Source organism: Somniosus microcephalus, chromosome 2, assembly GCF_052327205.1.
Source record: "Somniosus microcephalus isolate GS21.2 chromosome 2, FLI_Smic_1.0, whole genome shotgun sequence".
NCBI classification, from domain to species: Eukaryota; Metazoa; Chordata; class Chondrichthyes; order Squaliformes; family Somniosidae; genus Somniosus; species Somniosus microcephalus.
In genome coordinates, this window is record NC_140988.1 from 326,274,665 (window position 1) to 326,292,976 (window position 18,312).

At 44.8% G+C, this 18,312-nt stretch overlaps 1 protein-coding gene across 2 annotated transcripts in view; it reads right to left on the bottom strand.

Annotated features, from left to right (window-relative positions):
* Nucleotides 1-3,995: 3,995 nt before the first annotated feature.
* Nucleotides 3,996-18,312, bottom strand: part of rab27b (RAB27B, member RAS oncogene family) — a 204,271-nt gene continuing 189,954 nt past the window's right edge. For both annotated transcript variants that reach the window (XM_085974695.1, XM_085974703.1), the window contains exons 5-6: nt 14,508-14,631; nt 3,996-10,653 (exon numbers count right to left, since the gene is read on the bottom strand). In XM_085974695.1, the coding sequence (XP_085830821.1) occupies nt 10,464-10,653; nt 14,508-14,631 (314 nt within the window). In that variant the 3' untranslated portion in view covers nt 3,996-10,463. The remainder of the gene's footprint in view (nt 10,654-14,507; nt 14,632-18,312) is intronic.

The following is an 18,312-nucleotide window of genomic DNA, read 5'->3' on the forward strand; positions in this document are numbered from 1 at the left end:
TGTAAAAAAATACGTTGGTAGCTCTAGGACCAGGTACATTGTTACAAACCAGGCAAAATCTCAATTTCTACCTTTTTTTAATAAGTGATCATAACAATCATCAGCATCGGATTCTAACTGAAGTTTGGGGGGTGGGGGGGTTGGTGGCTAAAGTCCCTGGTTCCTCAGCTTACAATGATTATCACTAACACGTTGAATAATGAATGCCTTTTATACTTTACAATGGTGAAGCATCTCTCCCAGAGCTACTCCTTTCTTTTCCCCCCACTTTTTTCCATTCTTCTCCTGAAGGTGTTGATTCCTGGCTGGGATATGGTTCCACAAATGCCAGACGCCCTCCGGTAACTCACCCATGTGGCATTTCCTGGTGTGTGTGATCCTAGATGGTGATTAGCAGCAGGATATGCTACAATAGGAGACATCATAGCTGATCCCAATCCTATGTTCACCTAACAAGAGTTACTACAACAATAACATGTATTTATATAGCACCTTTAACGTAATACAACGTCCCAAGGCGCTTCACAGGATCATTATCAAACAAAATTTGACACCGAGCCACAAAAGGAGACATTAGGGCAGATGGGGGTCAAAGAGGTAGGTTTTAAGGGGCGTCTTAAAGAGGAAAGAGAAGTAGAGAGGCAGAGAGAGGTTTAGGAAGGGGTATTCCAGAGTTTAGAGCTTCGGTAGCTGAAGACACAGCCGCCAATGGTGGAGCAATTTATATGGGGGATGAGCAAGAGGCCAGAACTGGAGGAGCACAGATATCTCAGAGGGTTGTAGGGATGGAGGAAATTACAGAGATAGAGAGGGGCGAGGCCATAGAGGGAATTGAAAACAAGGATGAGAATTTTATAAATCAAGGCATTGCTTAACCGGGAGCCAATGTAGGTCAACGAGCTCAGGGGTGATGGGTGAACGGGACTTGGTGTGAGTTAGGATACAGGCAGCAAAATTTTGGCTGAGCTTAAGTTTATGGAGGGTGGAAGATGGGAGGCAGCCAGGAGTGTGTTGCAATAGTCAAGTCTGGAGATAACAAAGGCATGGATCAGGGTTCCAGCAGCAGATAAGCTGAGGCAAGGGCAGAGTTTTTTTGTATTCGTTCATGAGATGTGGGCATTGCTGGCAATGCCAGCATTTATTGCCCATCCCTAATTGCCCTTGAGAAGGTGGTGGAGAGCCACCTTCTTGAATCGCTGGAGTCCTTGTGGTGAAGAAACTTCCACAGTGACTTTGTCATAGCGGTTTGGTACAACTGAGCGGCTTGCTAGGCCAGACCGGGTAAGGATGGCAGGTTTTCTTCCCTAAAGGACATTAGTCAGGCGATATTATGGAGGTGGAAATAGGCGGTTTTAGTGATGGCACAGATATGCGGTCAGAAGCTTATCTCGGGGTCAAATACAACACCAAGGTTGCGAACAGTCTGGTTCAGCCTCAGGCAGTTGCCAGGAAAAGGGTTGGAGTCGGTGGACGGGAACGATGTTTGCGGCGGGGACCAAAGACAATGGCTTCGGTCTTCCCAATAATTAGTTGGAGGAAATTTCTGCTGATGTCGGACAAACAGTCTGATAATTTAGAGACAGTTGGGGTTCGAGAAAGGCGGTGGTGAGGTAGAGCTGGGTGTCATCAGTGTACATGTGGAAACTGACGTGTTTTCACATGATGTCGCCAAGGGGCAGCACGTAGATGAGAAATAGGAGGGCGCCAAGGATAGATCTTTGGGGGACACTATAGATAACAGTGCGGGAGCGGGAAGAGAAGCCATTGCAGGTGATTCTCTGGCTAGGGCTGGATAGATAAGAATGGAACCAGGCAACTGCATTCCCACCCAGCTGGATGGCGGAGGAGAGGTGTTGGAGGATGGTACGGTCAACCACGTCAAAGGCAGCAGAGAGGTCGAGAAGGTCAACTGGGATAGTTTACCACCATCACTGTCACATAGGATGTCATTTGTGGCTTTGATAAGAGCCATTTCAGTACTGTGGCAGGGGCGGAAACTTGATTGGAGGGATTCAAAACATGGAGTTCCGGGAAAGATGGGCACAGATTTGGGAGGCGACAGCACGTTCAAGGATATTGGAGGGGAAAGGGAGGTTGGAAATGAGGATTACTAGATAGTAATCAGGAGCAAGTACCCTGCCTGATTTTCTTTCTCCTTCGCCCGAGAGCAATAAGGCCAAATGTAGCATTTCTACTACCACCAGGGCTGAGATCACCAACCAGGAATCAAAACTGGGATCTTCCTGTTCTATAAGGCTCAGCTTCTCACTAGGCAGTGTATTTACCTGATCTTCTACCTCAACTCCACTTTCCCACCCTATTGTCATATCCCTTGATTTCATTAGTGTCCAAAAATCTATCGACCTCCATCTTGAATATATTAATGACTGAGCCTCCACAGCCCTCTGGGGTAGAGAATTCCAAAGGTGCACCACCCTCTGAGTGAAGAAATTGCTCCTCATCTCAGTCCTAAATGGCAGACCCCTTATTCTGAGACTGTGCCCCCTGGTTCTAGACTCTCCAGCCAGGGGGAAACAGCCTCTCAGCATCTACCCTGTCAAGCCTTCTAAGAATTTTTTATGTTTCTAAACTCCAGAGAATATAGGCCCATTCTACTCAATTGTTCCTCATAGGGCAACCCCCTCATCCCAGGAATCAATCAAAATAAATTATATTTTCTCATTTACATAGATGTAAGATAACTCCCAAAGAGAGAACTTGAAGATCAAGTAGGAAAGGCAATCAAATATTTTTCATTATTACAGATGAGCATCTTAATTCAGCTTTGGATGTAATTTCAATAGTCTGAAGCAAACTTCAGAGCCAAACTTTGAATTTACCATTTAAACTGACTCCCTAAAGCAGAGCTCATATATTCATAAACAATATTGACTTTTATATTGAATCTACTTCTGAATGTTCAACCCTAAAGGTATTTCTTCAGTGCTTGTGACTTTTTAATTGATACAAAAAGATTCTGCGCATTCCAACAAGTTTCTTAAAAACAATTCTACTTTTTGAAGATCCTTTAACCTGACAATAGTTCAGCAACAGATGGTGACAAAAATACTGTAGGGCGATTTTAACCCTGTCCGCCCATCAGAAACTTGGCCGGGATTGCCCGGGGGGGAACTTAACTGCCTCGGTCCCGCACTCTTCTCACAGGTCGCGATTTTAACCGGCTGATGTGAGCCGGCCTGAAGAACACTCGCTGGAAACCAGCAAGGTCCTTCTTTAAATATGTAGATCGGGCTCCAATGACATCATCAGGGCCCAACTTCTATTTTTGAACCAGAGGCCTGTACAGATAAGCTGTTGTAGCTTTTCCGTCAGGTCAACCTAGCGGGTAGAGGAGTCAGAACCAGAAGAGGCCTCCAGAAAGTTACATATTTTAAAATTGTTTTGGCTGTCCCCATGCGGTCTGGAGGAGTCCTTCTCTGGGCCTTACAAGGAAAGTTTATGGCCCCCCTGCTCTGGCACCCCCTCCACTCCCCCCCCCGCCAATCATGATTGACTTAGCTGAGTGCTGGGGACCGTTCCTTCTGTCCCCGACGGCGGTCTCCTGCAGCCCACCACTGGCCCCCACCACCCACCGGCTAGTTGCTGCTTTCCGCCAGTCTGGGTCGGGAAACTAGCCGGAAGGGGCATGCAGTTTTAGCCTGGTGGTTAAAATCTCCTGGGCTTCACGTTACCGAGGCGAGGACGGTTTGCCACCCCGACCGCTCCCACCCCAAGCTTGTGTGCGACGCCTTGTTTTAATTCAAATCTTGCCAATCGGTAACTGCGATTAGTGCTCACTGGTCAGCTGATCCGAAGCGTACAAAAATATATAATCTGTCAATCACCCTTTGAAACATGCTGTGAATTACAACAGCAGTTAACATAAATATTGTCATCCTGAACTATGATTTGGAAAAATCTGACATTAAATCTAGATTTTCACCAGCGCTATGACCCTACCTTACTGAAAGAATTCATTCATTTTTACAAGGGGGAAAGGTAGAACATATTAACTACATTTAATGCAGAAATGACCTTGCAAATGATGTTCAAATATTATTTTTCTCCCACACAGCTATTATCTAGTTTATAGAATGTGCAAGTTTCACTCCTTCCTTTTATTTCACAAGTATACAGAGAAGCTACTAAAACAGCAGTGCATCCATATCTATATTCCAATAGTTTAATTCAGATTTTAAAATATGAGTGGCAAATTGTAAATTGTGTGTTTATAAAGAGGGATTGTATTTATGTAAAGATTCGATGTCTGTAAAACCCATTTGATGTCTGTAAAATGAGTGCAAGAGGCACAATTTTGAGGACCAAAATCCTGCTTCCCAAGAGCACCTGAAAAACGTCTGACCTGAAATCGGGCCATTTTTCAGGCATCTCTGGTGGCTGCTTAAAACAAGTGTTAGGTGCCTTGCATATGTAAATGAGGGGCCTATTACCTGATTTAGACCTTCTCGTCGAAATTAGTCTGCGATGAGCGGGGCAAGAGTTGGGCCTGCCAACTCAGTACAGCATTATTGGTGCCTCCCTGTTTTCATGAGAATCCCAAGGAATCCCGCACCCTTTATGGGGAGACAGTCTGTGCCTGAATGTGTCAACATGGTTAGTTCTGATTAGTCATTAAAAATACTTTGTAATTGTAATTATTCATCTGTATGTTGGCTAACTGTCATTATCTCCTCCTTGTCCCCAACAATAATGAACAAAATGGCTGGCAGATGTCAACTCCTTCCGGACAAATCTCTTCTAGGTGAAAGAAAAGCAATTTTAAATCCAGATTATTTAAATTTAAAGCGCTGTTTGGAGTATTATGGGGTGAAATTCATATCGAGCAGTATTGTGAAACAGGTGATAGCGAATCGGCAGCCTGTTTTACACTCCACCCAATTTTCTTTTCCATTGGAATGAACTCACCCAAAAACTCGTCACCAAGTTCAACAAGTCAAAAATACATTAATACAAACCATAAGTTTTGCTGCACACAGCTTAATCTTTCACTGACCTGACTGGTCAGCTGTACTACTAACACCTGCGTAGGTCAGCACAGCAACAGGAGTGTTGGTGAGTATGTTACCATTTCTGCCATTCTCATTAGAACTTAACAAAAACAGATGCTGCCTTTTAAAGTAGCTACAATGAATGAGGAGGACATGTATCAGTGAGTTGATAAAGCACATGGTGAGGATACAAAGGATGATCAGGCAATAACAATGTGATGTAATGTTTGAACTGTATTTAGTACAGACAACAAGCTGCTGAATATGGGACTGAGGCAAAAACCTGAGGAGTTGCAAGAGTATTTCAAGGCCAATATTAACACTGGAGGGGTTTGTTAATACCACTGTGCCTGTTAACCCTCTGCTACAGGTAATCCAGTGGTTTGGATACAGCACCATTTTACACTTTTAATTGGGAATGTCCAGCTTTGCGAAAGATCAAAATCAAAACTGCTCCCTCGTGAGCCGCATTACTTTTGAAATATTGAAAGGACTTATTTACTTCTGATAATGTTAGTTAAAAGCTCAAAGGTAACTAAAACAAGTACTGGCACTAACAGACACTCGGCCTATAGTCTGCCAGTTTAAAAAAATACACGTGCGCATCAGACTTTAGTTTGGGCGAAACGTGCATCCTCAACGCCGGCGTGAGGGGAGATGGAAGGAACTTTCAATGAGACTGTTGATTCTCCTCAGCTATCCCAGCATGTGAGTACTAGTTAGGATGGAGGTTTATGGTGAAGCTCTGTAAATGAAGATTTTTCCGCAAAATAGAAACTTTTTTTGCTTACTAATATGGTAAACCTCAATGGGTAAGTAGCTGTCAGTGCTAAGACTATAAGAGCATAAGAATTAGGAGCAGGAGTAGGCCATACAGGCCCTCGAGCCTGCTCTGCCATTCAATAAGATCATGGCTGATCATCGACCTCAACTCCACCTTCCGGCTCGACCTCCATGTCCCTTGATTCTTCTAGAGTTCAAAAATCTATCTATCGATCTCAGCTTTGAATATACTCAACGAATGAGCATCCACAGCCCTATGGGGTAGAGAATTCCAAAGATTCACACCCCACTGAGTGAAGAAATTTCTCCTCATCTCAGTCTTAAATAATTTGGCCGACCCCTTATCCTGAGACTATGCTTCCTAGTTCTAGACTCTCCAGCCAGGGGAAACAACCTCTCAGCATCTACCCTGTCAATCCCCATGGTATAGAAGGAACTTTATAGGACAATAGCAGAGTTGACCTGTAGAGTTACTTCCTCCATTAAATCCCCTCTACTCATTCCATCTAATGTAATTCAGCCTGACAGAATATAATCATTTTTTTGGGGGGGAGGAGGGGGAGCATGAAAATTATTTTTTTTAACAATGCTAATGCATGCTCATGGCCCTGTCAGACAATGCAAACTTGAGATTTGAAGGGCATGTCTATAGTTAATTGGAAATATTTCCTCTAAAACACTTCCTCTCACTCCCTATTTCAAATAGCTACTCCATGTCCCATTACATCCTGTGGCCAAAGAGCTAGGTCTGCTTTAATACTTGTTGAGGGAAGAGGTTGTCTGTTGCCAGGAGAGGCAGGGAGCAACGCATCAGCAGAAGCTGCCATGCAGAAATCAGATCATGAACAAGTGGCGTCTGTGACGTGAATCTGCTCAACCTGTGTCAGCAAGTTTATTCATGGTGGAGTTTTTGATAACACCGTAAAGCAGTTGTTTACCTGTAATGCCCCTTTAATACAGTGCACCCGCATTATATCAGAAGACGACACCAGGGTGTTGGACAATGATAAATCTGTGGAACAATTTCGCTGCATACCAACTCTCCAATAGGCTTTCAGTTGGGACTCACATCATTTAACTAGTTGACATAAATCTGTAAGCATCAGTGAATGTGAAGCAATGTACGCAAATCAACTTAAGAAATTAATATGGGAAAGGATAAATCACATCCTTATGTTAAAAAGCCCCCAACAGGGTAGATAATGAAAACAACCTCAAAAGCAGTTATACTTCATTGGTGAGAGGATATCAGCAGTTAATATGTGCATATCGTATAATACAAGCTGACTTCTATACAGGTGATACGTTCCAGTACAATTTCACACACATGGCACTTACAGAACTAATCTCTCTACCATAGTCCTGGAACAGCACTAGGTTAAATTACAGGGTAAATTCAACTCTCAGGCACTCCTAGCAGGAGAGCTGCGCTTGTAAGGATTATGAGTCGGAGAGTTGGTGCCACAGTGTGTTGAAGCCCCATCTCCGACCCAAGCTCTTTTGAATACAGATCCCCCGTTGGGAGCACTGAATTCAACCTCAGAAGTCAAATTCTCACTCAACCATTCCAGGCACAGTGAAATCCTTTCAAAAGCATTTATCCTTTTGCTTAGTAAGCCATCACTGACCCACCAAGAGATTCCAATTATCTCGATTCAAATCAAAATGTTGCAAATATAAGCTAATTCAATCTTAGCAGAGAACCAAAAGTGACAGCAGGAGGCTCTGCTGGATTATAAAGGCCAATTTGTAAGGAATTTTAAAAAGGAGCTCTAACAGTGAAACAAATAGTTGCAAGAATTATGATTAAATTCATTTTATTGCTGTTCATCCTTCTGAATATTCAGATTTAATAATGAATACAAAAAATATTATTCAAAAGGAAACTGAGTTGGAGGAGGAATTGAGCCCAATAGAACAAGAAAGTTGAATATATGTAAAGATGCAGTGATTGGCCCAGGGTGCTTCAGTTATCAGGCCATCCCAATGAATGTATATTCATCCAGCTTCCTCACATTGCTGCACTCAGCAACTCCCATATGTTACTTCCCCAAACCCACAAAAACAAAGATCAAAGGGAAGACAGAAACAAAAATGGCATCAAAATTCAAAATTAGCTTGAGAGTTTCTGTTTCAAAAGACTAATGAGGAACAGAACTGACAAAATGCTTCTTTCCAGATCTTGTCTTCTGCCCTACAGCCTATTTAAGTGATTTATTCAGTTATCCCGGCTATTCGTTCAACTGTACACAGAAGTTCATGGGAGTGCAGAATAGCGTAAGAAATGCTGCTTTAAAAAAAAAAAGTAACATATCCAGCTTGGCAGGCCATCTGAACCCCAAACTGAAATATCAGCTCAATAGCTGAGATTACACAATGATCACCTGCCTCAGCAATACATTTTAGTCAACTGTGAAGCACAGAAAACTCTCACTGTGACTGGGACTTGGGGATACAGGGAGATTAAGTTGGACTGGAATCAACCACGGTGAATAAATCTCATCTGTTCAGTTGAAAAGGGACTCAGGGAATATGTAGGCTGGAGGCAGATGTGCAAAGTACTGTATCGGCTTGGTGGCCATAAGGAAACTTCCCAAAACGTAAAATATTATGGGGGAAAAATTGGGTTGCTTTGCGCCGCCCGTTAGTGCCCCGAGGGGGGTGCAAAGCCCCTAGCGCCTGGGCGCGTCACTGCTAACGCCTCCTGCGAAATTCAGCGGGAGGTGAGCGGCGGCGGTAGCCGGTAGCGCCCCGCGGAGCTGCGCCTCCGGCGATGACATCATCGCCGTGTGCAGTGCCCCTGTCGCAAACTTCGGTTGCGCCCCCTGACCTACGGCCGGACGATATGTCCGACAGGGTCAGGGTGGCGTTTTTGCGGCCGCGGTGGCAAAATTAAAGGGCAGGTGCTGGGCAGCCATTTTTTTGGGGGCCGCCTGTCAGCACCTGCCCCCTTCTGCTTTTTCATGCGGGGTGCTGGCCGTGATCGCTCAGCCCGGCACTCCTCTTGAGTGCCAGGCTGTTTTCCCGACACCCCGCTCCCCGGTGGTCCAGCAGGGTCCCGGTGCGTGCTGCGCTGGGTCCCTCCCCTTTAATCAGGGGAGGGGGGCCTGTAATACCACGGCACTATATGCCGACGCACATGGCGCTGTTGCATGTAGCGCCACGATATTCACTTGTAGCGCCCCAGGAAGGAAGGGGAGCGCTTCCAGTAGCGCCCCGCCTCCTGCTTGGGGCGCTACCACTCAATTTACGGAGCAGGGGCGCTAACTTTTTCGGGGTGTTAAATGTAGCGCCCCCTCGAAGGTAATGCCCCAAAGGGGGCGCGACCGAATTTTTCCTCCTATAATTGTTAACAGATACACCAGGGAAAGAGTGCTACCCTGGATTTGTGATCGAGCAAATTACATTCTCCTAGAATCCAACCGATAGTTTGAAAGTCTGAGCAAGGTTGTTCACATGCGTGTGAGGAAAGGGTCATCTAAACTTTGGCCAGACATTCTATATGGGCCTGTGCAAAGTATAGAAAAAACATCAAGGTCTGAAACTATAGTGGTTGCTGTGTAGCTCATTTGATCGGTTTAAAATGGTCTGATCCAGATAATTTGAATGTTTTTCCAGAGTTTGATATAACTTGCTTCTTTGATCTCCTCCATCGTGATGGCGCACTCTGCTACTATGAAGTGTTCTACCTAGCAGGCAAGCTGGCAGTGACATTATTTCCAATGAGTTCTACCCAATTTGGGTGTCAGTCGACTGTATGGTTTACATTCAGAAGATCCGAATTACATTTTATTGGCAGAAACATGGCTCCTTCGATTTTTTAACGTGTTGTAAATACTCCAGACAGAAGCAGCCAGCACATGCAGTTGATGGTTCAAGGCCAATTACTGATGAAACCGAACATTCACTGTGTTTTGTGCACAATCGTTTTCATGAGATGTAGCAAATTAACTCATGGAATGGAAACACTTAGAAACTTCTTTGTTGTTGTAGTATTAATAAACATGCTCTCATTATGCAGACACTGAGGTGCAAGGTTATAGACCAGGCTACAATTAATTTTACCACCTTCCCAACTCAAGAGGAATGGATGGAAGTTGACAACAAAAATGTTGGGGGGAAAAAAAACTTAGATTGTACTTCAAAAAGAAGTATTATACCAAAAAGGAAAGGAATGGATCTCTGCAAAGGGTGTCCAAACATCGGATTAAGATTGCCAATGCTCTTTTTCTCAAACACTTCATTTCAATGTAAATGTTATTTATTTTACATGTAAGTTAGTTGTTGCCTTATGCAACTTGCTGGCCTTATTTTCACTGTTGTAATGGATGACTTACTTTTCTGTAAGAGAAATTTCTTTTACTTTTCATTTAGCCATTAGACAGCATCAATATTTGGCTAGAAGCAGTTTAGTGCTGTTAATTTGGCTGGGGCAAATAATCCACTGCACTGAGGTATACATCCACAAGTCAAATCTTCCAACTGGAATATGTTATCTTGGAGACTTTTTCTGCAACACCTAAACAGTCTCACCTACAATAATTTCCCCTAGTTACTACTGAAGATGGCCAGGAGAAAATTTAAAAAAAAACACAATGAGATAGGAAAATAAACTTTCTGGAGAAACCATTTACACATGCAAAAATTCTTTAGCTGTGGTGAAGTTGTTTTCTAGCAGGCACACTTTTTCTCATTTGGGCTGGCAGCTTCGAGTTTTTGGCTGGCTCCTCCATTGACTGAATCAGGTATTTGACTCTTGTCGGCACACTGCTCCATACGTTTCATTATTAAGTCCAGTAATGTGATTATAGATTTATCAATGCCAGTTCCAGTGGCAGCACTAGTTTCGAAGTATGGAATCCTGTGGGAAGGAAAGAACATTAGATATTTTTCCATTTTCTATGAAAGGAAACCAACAACAACTTGTATTTATATAGCGCCTTTAACATAGTAAAACGTCCCAAGGCACTTCACAGGAGTATTATAAGACAAAACATTTGACACCAAGCCACATAAGGAGAAATTAGGGCGGGTGACCAAAAGCTTGGTCAAAGAAGTAGGTTTTAAGGAGTGTCTTCAAGGAGGAAAGAGAGGTGGAGAGGTGGAGAGGTTTAGGCAGGGAATTCCAGAGCTTAGTGCCTAGGCAACAGAAGGCACAGCCACCAATGGTTGAACGATTATAATCAGGATGCTCAAGAGGGCAGAATCAGAGGAATGCAGATATCTCGGGAGTTGTGGGGCTGGAGGAGATTGCAGAGATAAGGCGCGGCGAGGCCATGGAGTGATTTGAAAACAAGGATGAGAATTTTGAAATCGAAGCATTGTTTAACAGGGAGTCAATGTAGGTCAGCGAGCACAGGGGTGATGGTGAAAGGGGCTTGGTGTGAGTTAGGACACGGGCAGTCGCGTTTTGGATCACCTCAAGTTTACGTAGGGTAGAATGTGGGAGGCCAGCCAGGAGTGCATTGAAATAGTCAAATCTAGAGGTAACAAAGGCATGGATGAGGGTTTCAGCAGCGGATGAGCTGAGGCAAGGGTGGAGACGGGCGATGTTACGGAGGTGGAAATAGGCGGTCTTAGTTATGCTGCGGATATGTGGTCGGAAGCTCATTTCAGGATCAAATATGACACCAAGGTTGCGAACAGTGTGGTTCAGCCTCAGATGTTAGGGAGAGGGATAGAGTCAGTGGTGAGGGAACGGAGTTTGTGGTGGGGACCGAAAACAATGGCTTCGGTCTTCCTAATATTTAATTGGAGAAAATTTCTGCTCATCCAGAACTGGATGTCAGACAAGCAGTCTGACAATTTAGAGATCGTGGAGGGGTCGAGAGTAGTGGTAGTGAGGTAGAGCTGGGTGTCATCAACGTACATGTGGAACCTGATGCTGTGCTTTTGGATGATGTCGCCAAGGGGCAACATGTAGATGAGAAATAGGAGGGGGTCAAGGATAGATCCTTGGGGGACCCCAGAGGTAACGATGCGGGAGTGAGAAGAGAGGCCATTCCAGTTGATTCTCTGGCTACGATTAGATAGATAAGAATGGAACCAGGCGAGTGCAGTCCCACCCATGTGGACGACGGTGGAGGGGTGTTGGAGAAGGATGGAGTGGTCAACCGTGTCAAAGGCTGCAGACAAGTCAAAAAGGACAAGGAGGGATAGTTTACCTTTGTCACAGTCACAAAGGATGTAATTTGCGACTTTGATAAGAGCCGTTTCGGTACTGTGGCAGGGGCAGATTGGAGGGATTCAAACATGTAGTTGCGGGAAAGATGGGCACGGATTTGGGAGATGACAACACGTTCAAGGACTTTGAAGAGGAAGGGAGGTTGGAGATGGGGTGGTAGTTTGCAAGGACGGAGGGGTCAAGGGTTGTTGTTTTGAGGAGAGGGGTGATGACGGCAGATTTGAGGGAGAGGGGGACAGTACCTGAGGAGAGAACCGTTAACAATGTCAGCTAACATGGGAGCCAGAAAAGAAAGTTGGGTGGTCAGCAGTTTGGTGAGAATAGGGTCGAGGGAGCAGGATGTGGGTCTCATGGACAAGATGAGCATGGAGTGGTCATGAGGGGAGATTGGAGAGAAACTGGAGAAAGATGTGAGTTCAGGGCTAGGGTAGGGGGGAACATTAGAGGAAGTTTAGCCCGGTGGGCTAGGGGAAGGAAGGGAAGTGGCAGAGGTAGCTGAATGGATCGTCTCAATCTTAAGAGACAAAGAAGTCCATGAGCTCCTCACACTTGTTGTCGGAGGTGAGGGTGGAGGTGACAGGGGAGAGGGGGGGTTTAAGAAGATGGTTAGCAGTGGAGAATAGAAACCGGGGTTTATCTTTGCATTCCAGAATGATTCTGGAATAGCGAGCAGTTTTGGCAGATGAGAGCAGGACCATGAAAGGAAACCAAGTGCACACAGCGTCCAATGTGAACATTGCTTTTTCCAGTGGTATTTATTATCTAAACATAAGAATATAAGATATAGGAGCAGGAGTAGGCCATTTGGCCCTTCGAGCCTGTTCTGCCATTCAATAAGATCATGGCTGATCTTCTACCTCATCTCCACTTTCCTCAACTATCTCCATATCCCTTGTTTCCCTTAATATTCAAAAATTTATTGATCTCTGTCTTAAATATACTCAATGACTGAGCCTCCACAGCCCTCAGGGGTAGAGAATTCCAAAGATTCACCACCCTCTGAGTGAAGACATTTCTCCTCATCTCAGTCCTAAATTATTCTGAGACTGTGACCCCTGGTTCTAGACTCCCCAGCCAGGGGAAACATCCTCCCTGCATCTACCCTGTCAAGCACTGTAAGAATTTTGTATGTTTCACTGAGATCACCTCTCATTCTTCTAAACTCTAGCGAATATAGGCCTAGTCTACTCAATCTGTCCTCATACGTCATTCCTGCCATCCCAGGTATCAGTCTGGTGAATCTTCGCTGCACTCCCTCCATGGCAAGAACATCCTTCCTCAGATAAGGCGACCAAAACTGCACACAGTACTCAAGGTGTGGTCTCACCAAGGCCCTGCACAACTGCAGCAAGACATCCTTGTTCCTGTACTCGAATTCTCTCGCTATGAAGGCCAACATACCATTTGCCTTCTTAACCTCCTGCTGCACCTGCAGGCTTACCTTCAGCGACTAGTGCACAAGGACGCCCAGGTCTCATTGCACTTCACCTTCTCCCAATCTATTGCCGTTCAGATAATAATCTGCCTTCCTGTTTTTGCCACCAAAGTGGATAACCTCGCATTTATCTACATTATACTGCATCTGCCATGCATCTGTCCAATCACCCAACCTGTCCAAATCATACTGGAGTTTCTCGGCATCCTCCTCACAGCACACACGCCCACCCAGCTTTGTGTCGCCCGCAAACGTGGCGATATTACATCTAGTTCCCTTGCCTAGATCATTAATATATATTGTGAATAGCTGGGGTCCTAGCACCGACCCCTGCGATACCCCCACCTCCTCTCCAACAGCTCCGTGCACCTTCTCTGACATTGAAAACAGGTAATCTGCTTTTAAGCCTCTGACCAAGTCACAATATACTTTGCTGCTAGAAATTGCAAGAGAAATCTGCCAGGTTACCACAGGGGAAAAGCGGATCGGGGCCAGAAGAGGCACAAACAGGTCAGTTTTTAAGCTTTTTTTGTGGGGCCAGGAGGAGCAGAAGTCCTCCACCGGGCCCCACAATGAAAGCTGAGGCCTTCCCTGCCGCTGAATCCTCCCTCTCCACTTCCCAACTGCAAGACCCCCATGAGACAGCTCTGGCAGGTGATCCCGCCACCTACTTGGTGTCAGTAATTACACTCCACGCGATTTTCTTTCGCTTCCTGCCAAGTGGGAAGTCGGTCGGCAGGATTTAAATGGGGCCCGCGAGTTAAGATATCTCGAGCCTTATTTCTGGAGCAGCGGGTGAGTTTCTAACTCACACCGTTATGCCAGTGGCCAAAACCACCGCCTCCCCCCCACACCCCCCCACCCCTAGTTAAAATTCGGCTCATCTTAACTTATCAATTTTCAGGAACTACTCTGACTGGTCAGGTATAGAACGCAGATATTTACAACTTAATTGTGACTAAACAGGCACAATCATAATTCTATTTGTTATAATGAGGGGGAAACTGGATCAGAAAAGACCAATCTTTCACTGTCAGCAAAAGAGTCAAACTACTCCAAACAGACATGATAAAAGTTAAGTGAGCAAAGCACTCACCCGTATTTGTCTGCTAGCTCTTGTGCTTGCGTCTCCTGTACCTCCCTCTGATCGGACAAATCCGCTTTGTTCCCAATTAAAACCACGTCTGGATTTTCACAATATGCATTTGCTTGAAGCTGGCCTGAATGAAAGAAACAGCAAAAGTATTTAGTGACCCAAACAGACTGGAGGTGGCAGCAAAGAGTCCAAGTTGCTACGAACCAGGAAGTTCAAATAAATAAATAAATAAATAAAAGCTGCTAATCAGACCAGGACTTTGAGAGGCCAGGAGCCAGGCAGTGAAGGAGCTTTGTGAGTGGCGGTTGAACTAAATTCAGAGAATGAGGAAGACTGTACCAAAATGTAGGTCACCGAACATTCTTCCTCATTAGTTCCACCTCCACAAACAAATGAACCAAAGTAGTACAAAAAAGAGAATTTCCGAGACTTAAATGTGCACTATTTTCATCAGAAAAGCATTTGATAAACATCCCCTCACTTTCAGACAATCACACAATTGTTGAAATACACCGTTACATTACTTGCTGATGAATTATTTTGGTGAAATTATACATTGCTTCCTCCAAAAAAACATTTCCAAAACACTCTTTTAAGAACAGCAGTGCCAAAATGCTCATTATATGAAAATGGTACAATAATGCTCTGTGTAAAATGACAAGTCACAGCAAGTGGTTATCTTCCAGATAAAGGTCTAGACAGACTTTTTTCATATGGATCTGTGTGTAGCTATAGAATAGGTGGAATAAACTGTAACTTTTCCTAAAAATTCTTTACCAGTCAAGGAGTATAGGCCTTGAAATTAGTGTTTCTATTAAATGCCTCAGTTCACATAGCAGGCAAAGGAGTTTCATATGAACAAGGTAATCATTCATATGCTACTAGGCATACTAATTTGAAACCATGGTGAAATACAGTCCTTAACCCAATAATCTATCCGACATTTCTTGTGATAGAACAGTTTCTCTGGATACACATACAAAAAAGCAGTGTGCGGGCGGGGGGATAAAAAGCATTAGGGCTGAAATTCCATGGTCCTTCTGGTGCAGTCCCACTGTAACTTCAGCAGGAGTGCACTAGAATGGCCATAAGTTAGATTCATTGGTTCCCAGCCTTATGTCAGGAATTCTGGGGTGGCCTGTTGGGAGTTGAGCCTTTGCCTGTTCCAAACAAGAACAGCGGCAGAAGAGAGGGCATGGATTGCCAACAGCAAGAGTTCCTGAGTCTTCAGCAGTCAGTGGGATCCAGAGGAGGTATTTTAAGGTGAGCCCAGGTCAACGTACCAATAGATGGAAGTGAGTCCCAACTGGCAGCCCAGATGGGAATCATGGCTTGGACCCCCAAAGAAAAACCCCAGAAGTTTTTCTTAAAAATAGCTTAAAAAGCAGGATGGTCAACTAAGAGTTGTTTCTGCATTTAAACACTGCCTTATATATGTCTCGTAGGAATGTCTTCACAGACATTGTATTATCGTTTGCAGTTCTGTTGTTATTTGGATAAATATAGCAGTAGGTTTGGGCACAGCATGATCACACAAGCAATAATGAGGTGAATAGCCAATCAATGGGGATTTGATGGCGTTGGTTCAGGGAGAAATGTTCGCCAGGATATCAAGGGATCATTCTATACTTCTTCGAATAGATCTATGGGATCTTTAACTACCAGCAGAACTAGTAGGGGCTTTGGCTTAACGTGCCATTCACAGGATGGCATCTTTGACAATACACATTCCGTCAGCAGTAAATGTCAGCTTAGGTTCTGTGCTGAATTTCTGAAATGGGGCTTGAACCCACAACCTTCTGAGTCAAAGGCAAAAGTAGTACGAATAAAGAGAGAGAGAGAGACATGGGGGTCATTTTAATGTAACACGCGCGGCTGGAAACGAACGGGATCGGATCAGCCGCCTGTTTTACACCTCGCCTGATTTATTTTCCACTGACTTCGATAGGAAGTAAAATCGGGTGGTGGGGTATAAAACAGGCGGCCGATCCACTCGCGTCAGTTTCCCATCAGGCGGGTTAAGTTAAAATCACCCCCATACAGACTGGCACACACAAATACAAACACACATAAGGAGAAATAAAGTGCCGGCAAAACAGACGCACCATTATCCAGTACACAGTCAGGCACAAGCCCATGGGTATGTCAACAGTTAAGGAACCAGTCAATTGAGGAACAATTCATACCGAACTACAGGAATGCAGTTATGAAATGGGCGAAAAGTATGAGTTCCTCCTAACTCAGCTATTTGAAGATAAAAAGAGTTGTAAATCATCCAAAGGTATATTTATACTGATCTCACATCAGTAGACGTTGTATCCATTCCCAGTTGACAGTACCTTCTTCAGACTGCTTGGCTGTTATTCAACTAGTCAATTAAGAAAGTTCTCTGCACTTAAGTGTTTTCATGTATATGGAGACTTCTTCAACTGACTTGCATTTCAAAGGAGCATCTGCAATCCCGGTGCATTGAACTCACCTTTGGGTATGTTTGTAAACAACATGGTAAAAATTTGCCACAGAAAAACATCCCAAGGAGCTTCAAAGAGGCATAAGGAACAATGACCAAAAGGAGACGAGGGAAGTGGAGACTTAGGGACTTAGGGAGGGAATTCCAGGCCATGGGTCCTAGGTGGCTGAAGGCACAGCTGCCGCTGGTGGGCAAAAGGATATTCACATGAGGGGTTAGAGTCAGAGGAATAGACTGTACGGGGGTGAAGGTTGAAGGCCTGGACAGAGATATGGAGGGGTGAGGCTATAGAGGGATTTAAACATGGACAAAAGAGCTGAATTCCAGAGGTGAGGTGAGAGTGACTGCCCTTGACATCAAGGCAGCATCTGACTGAGTGTGTCACCAAAGTGTCCAACTGAAACTGAAGTCAATGGGGATCAGAGGGAAACTCTCCACTGGCTGGGGTCCTACCTAGCATTATCCTCGATGGAGGCCAATCATTTCAGCCCTAAGGCACTGCTGCAGGAGTTCCTCAGGGCAGTGTCCCAGGCTCAACTATCATCAGCCGCTTCATCAATGACCTTCCCTCCATCATAAGGTCAGAAGTGGGGCTGTTCGCTGTTCATCTCTATTATCAGTTCCGATGAAGCAGTCAATGTAGCATGCAGCAATATCTGGACAACATCCTGGCTTGGACTGATAAGTGGCAAGAAACATTTGCATCATACAAATGTCAGCCAATGACCATCTCCAACAAGAGAGAGCCTAAGCACTTTCCCTTGACATCATCTGAAAACACAGCGTCAGTTTCCACATGTACGCTGACGACACCCAGCTCGACATCACCACCACCTCTCTCGGCCCCTCCACTGTCTCTGAATTGTCAGACTTCTTGTTCGGCATCCAGTATTGGATGAGCAGAAACTTCCTCAACTAAATATTAGGAAGACCAAAGCCATTGGGCTGAATTTTACAGGGGAAGGGCGGTTGGGGGCGGGGGGATGGGGGGGGTGGGTGGTGGTGGTCCGATGCGGGCAGGAAACTCGGGAGAATGGGTTTTCTGCAGGCCCTGCCGACTTTAACGGCAGGGCCTTGTTATGTTCATTAATAACTAGGCATTCTTATTATGAACAGCTAGCTTCTAGCTAGTCATTTATTCAGTACACGTTCTCTAGGTACAGCATCTGAAGAGATTCAGCACATGTACTTCTGTGTGCAGGCAGCCATCATGACTACTGCCTTGTGGGTAGCCTAGTGCATCGTGGGTAGTGTAGTCTTAAACACATACAACTAAATATACAGCTCTATACAGCTCTACGGCTCCATCTAGTGTACCACTCTAGAATGACATGT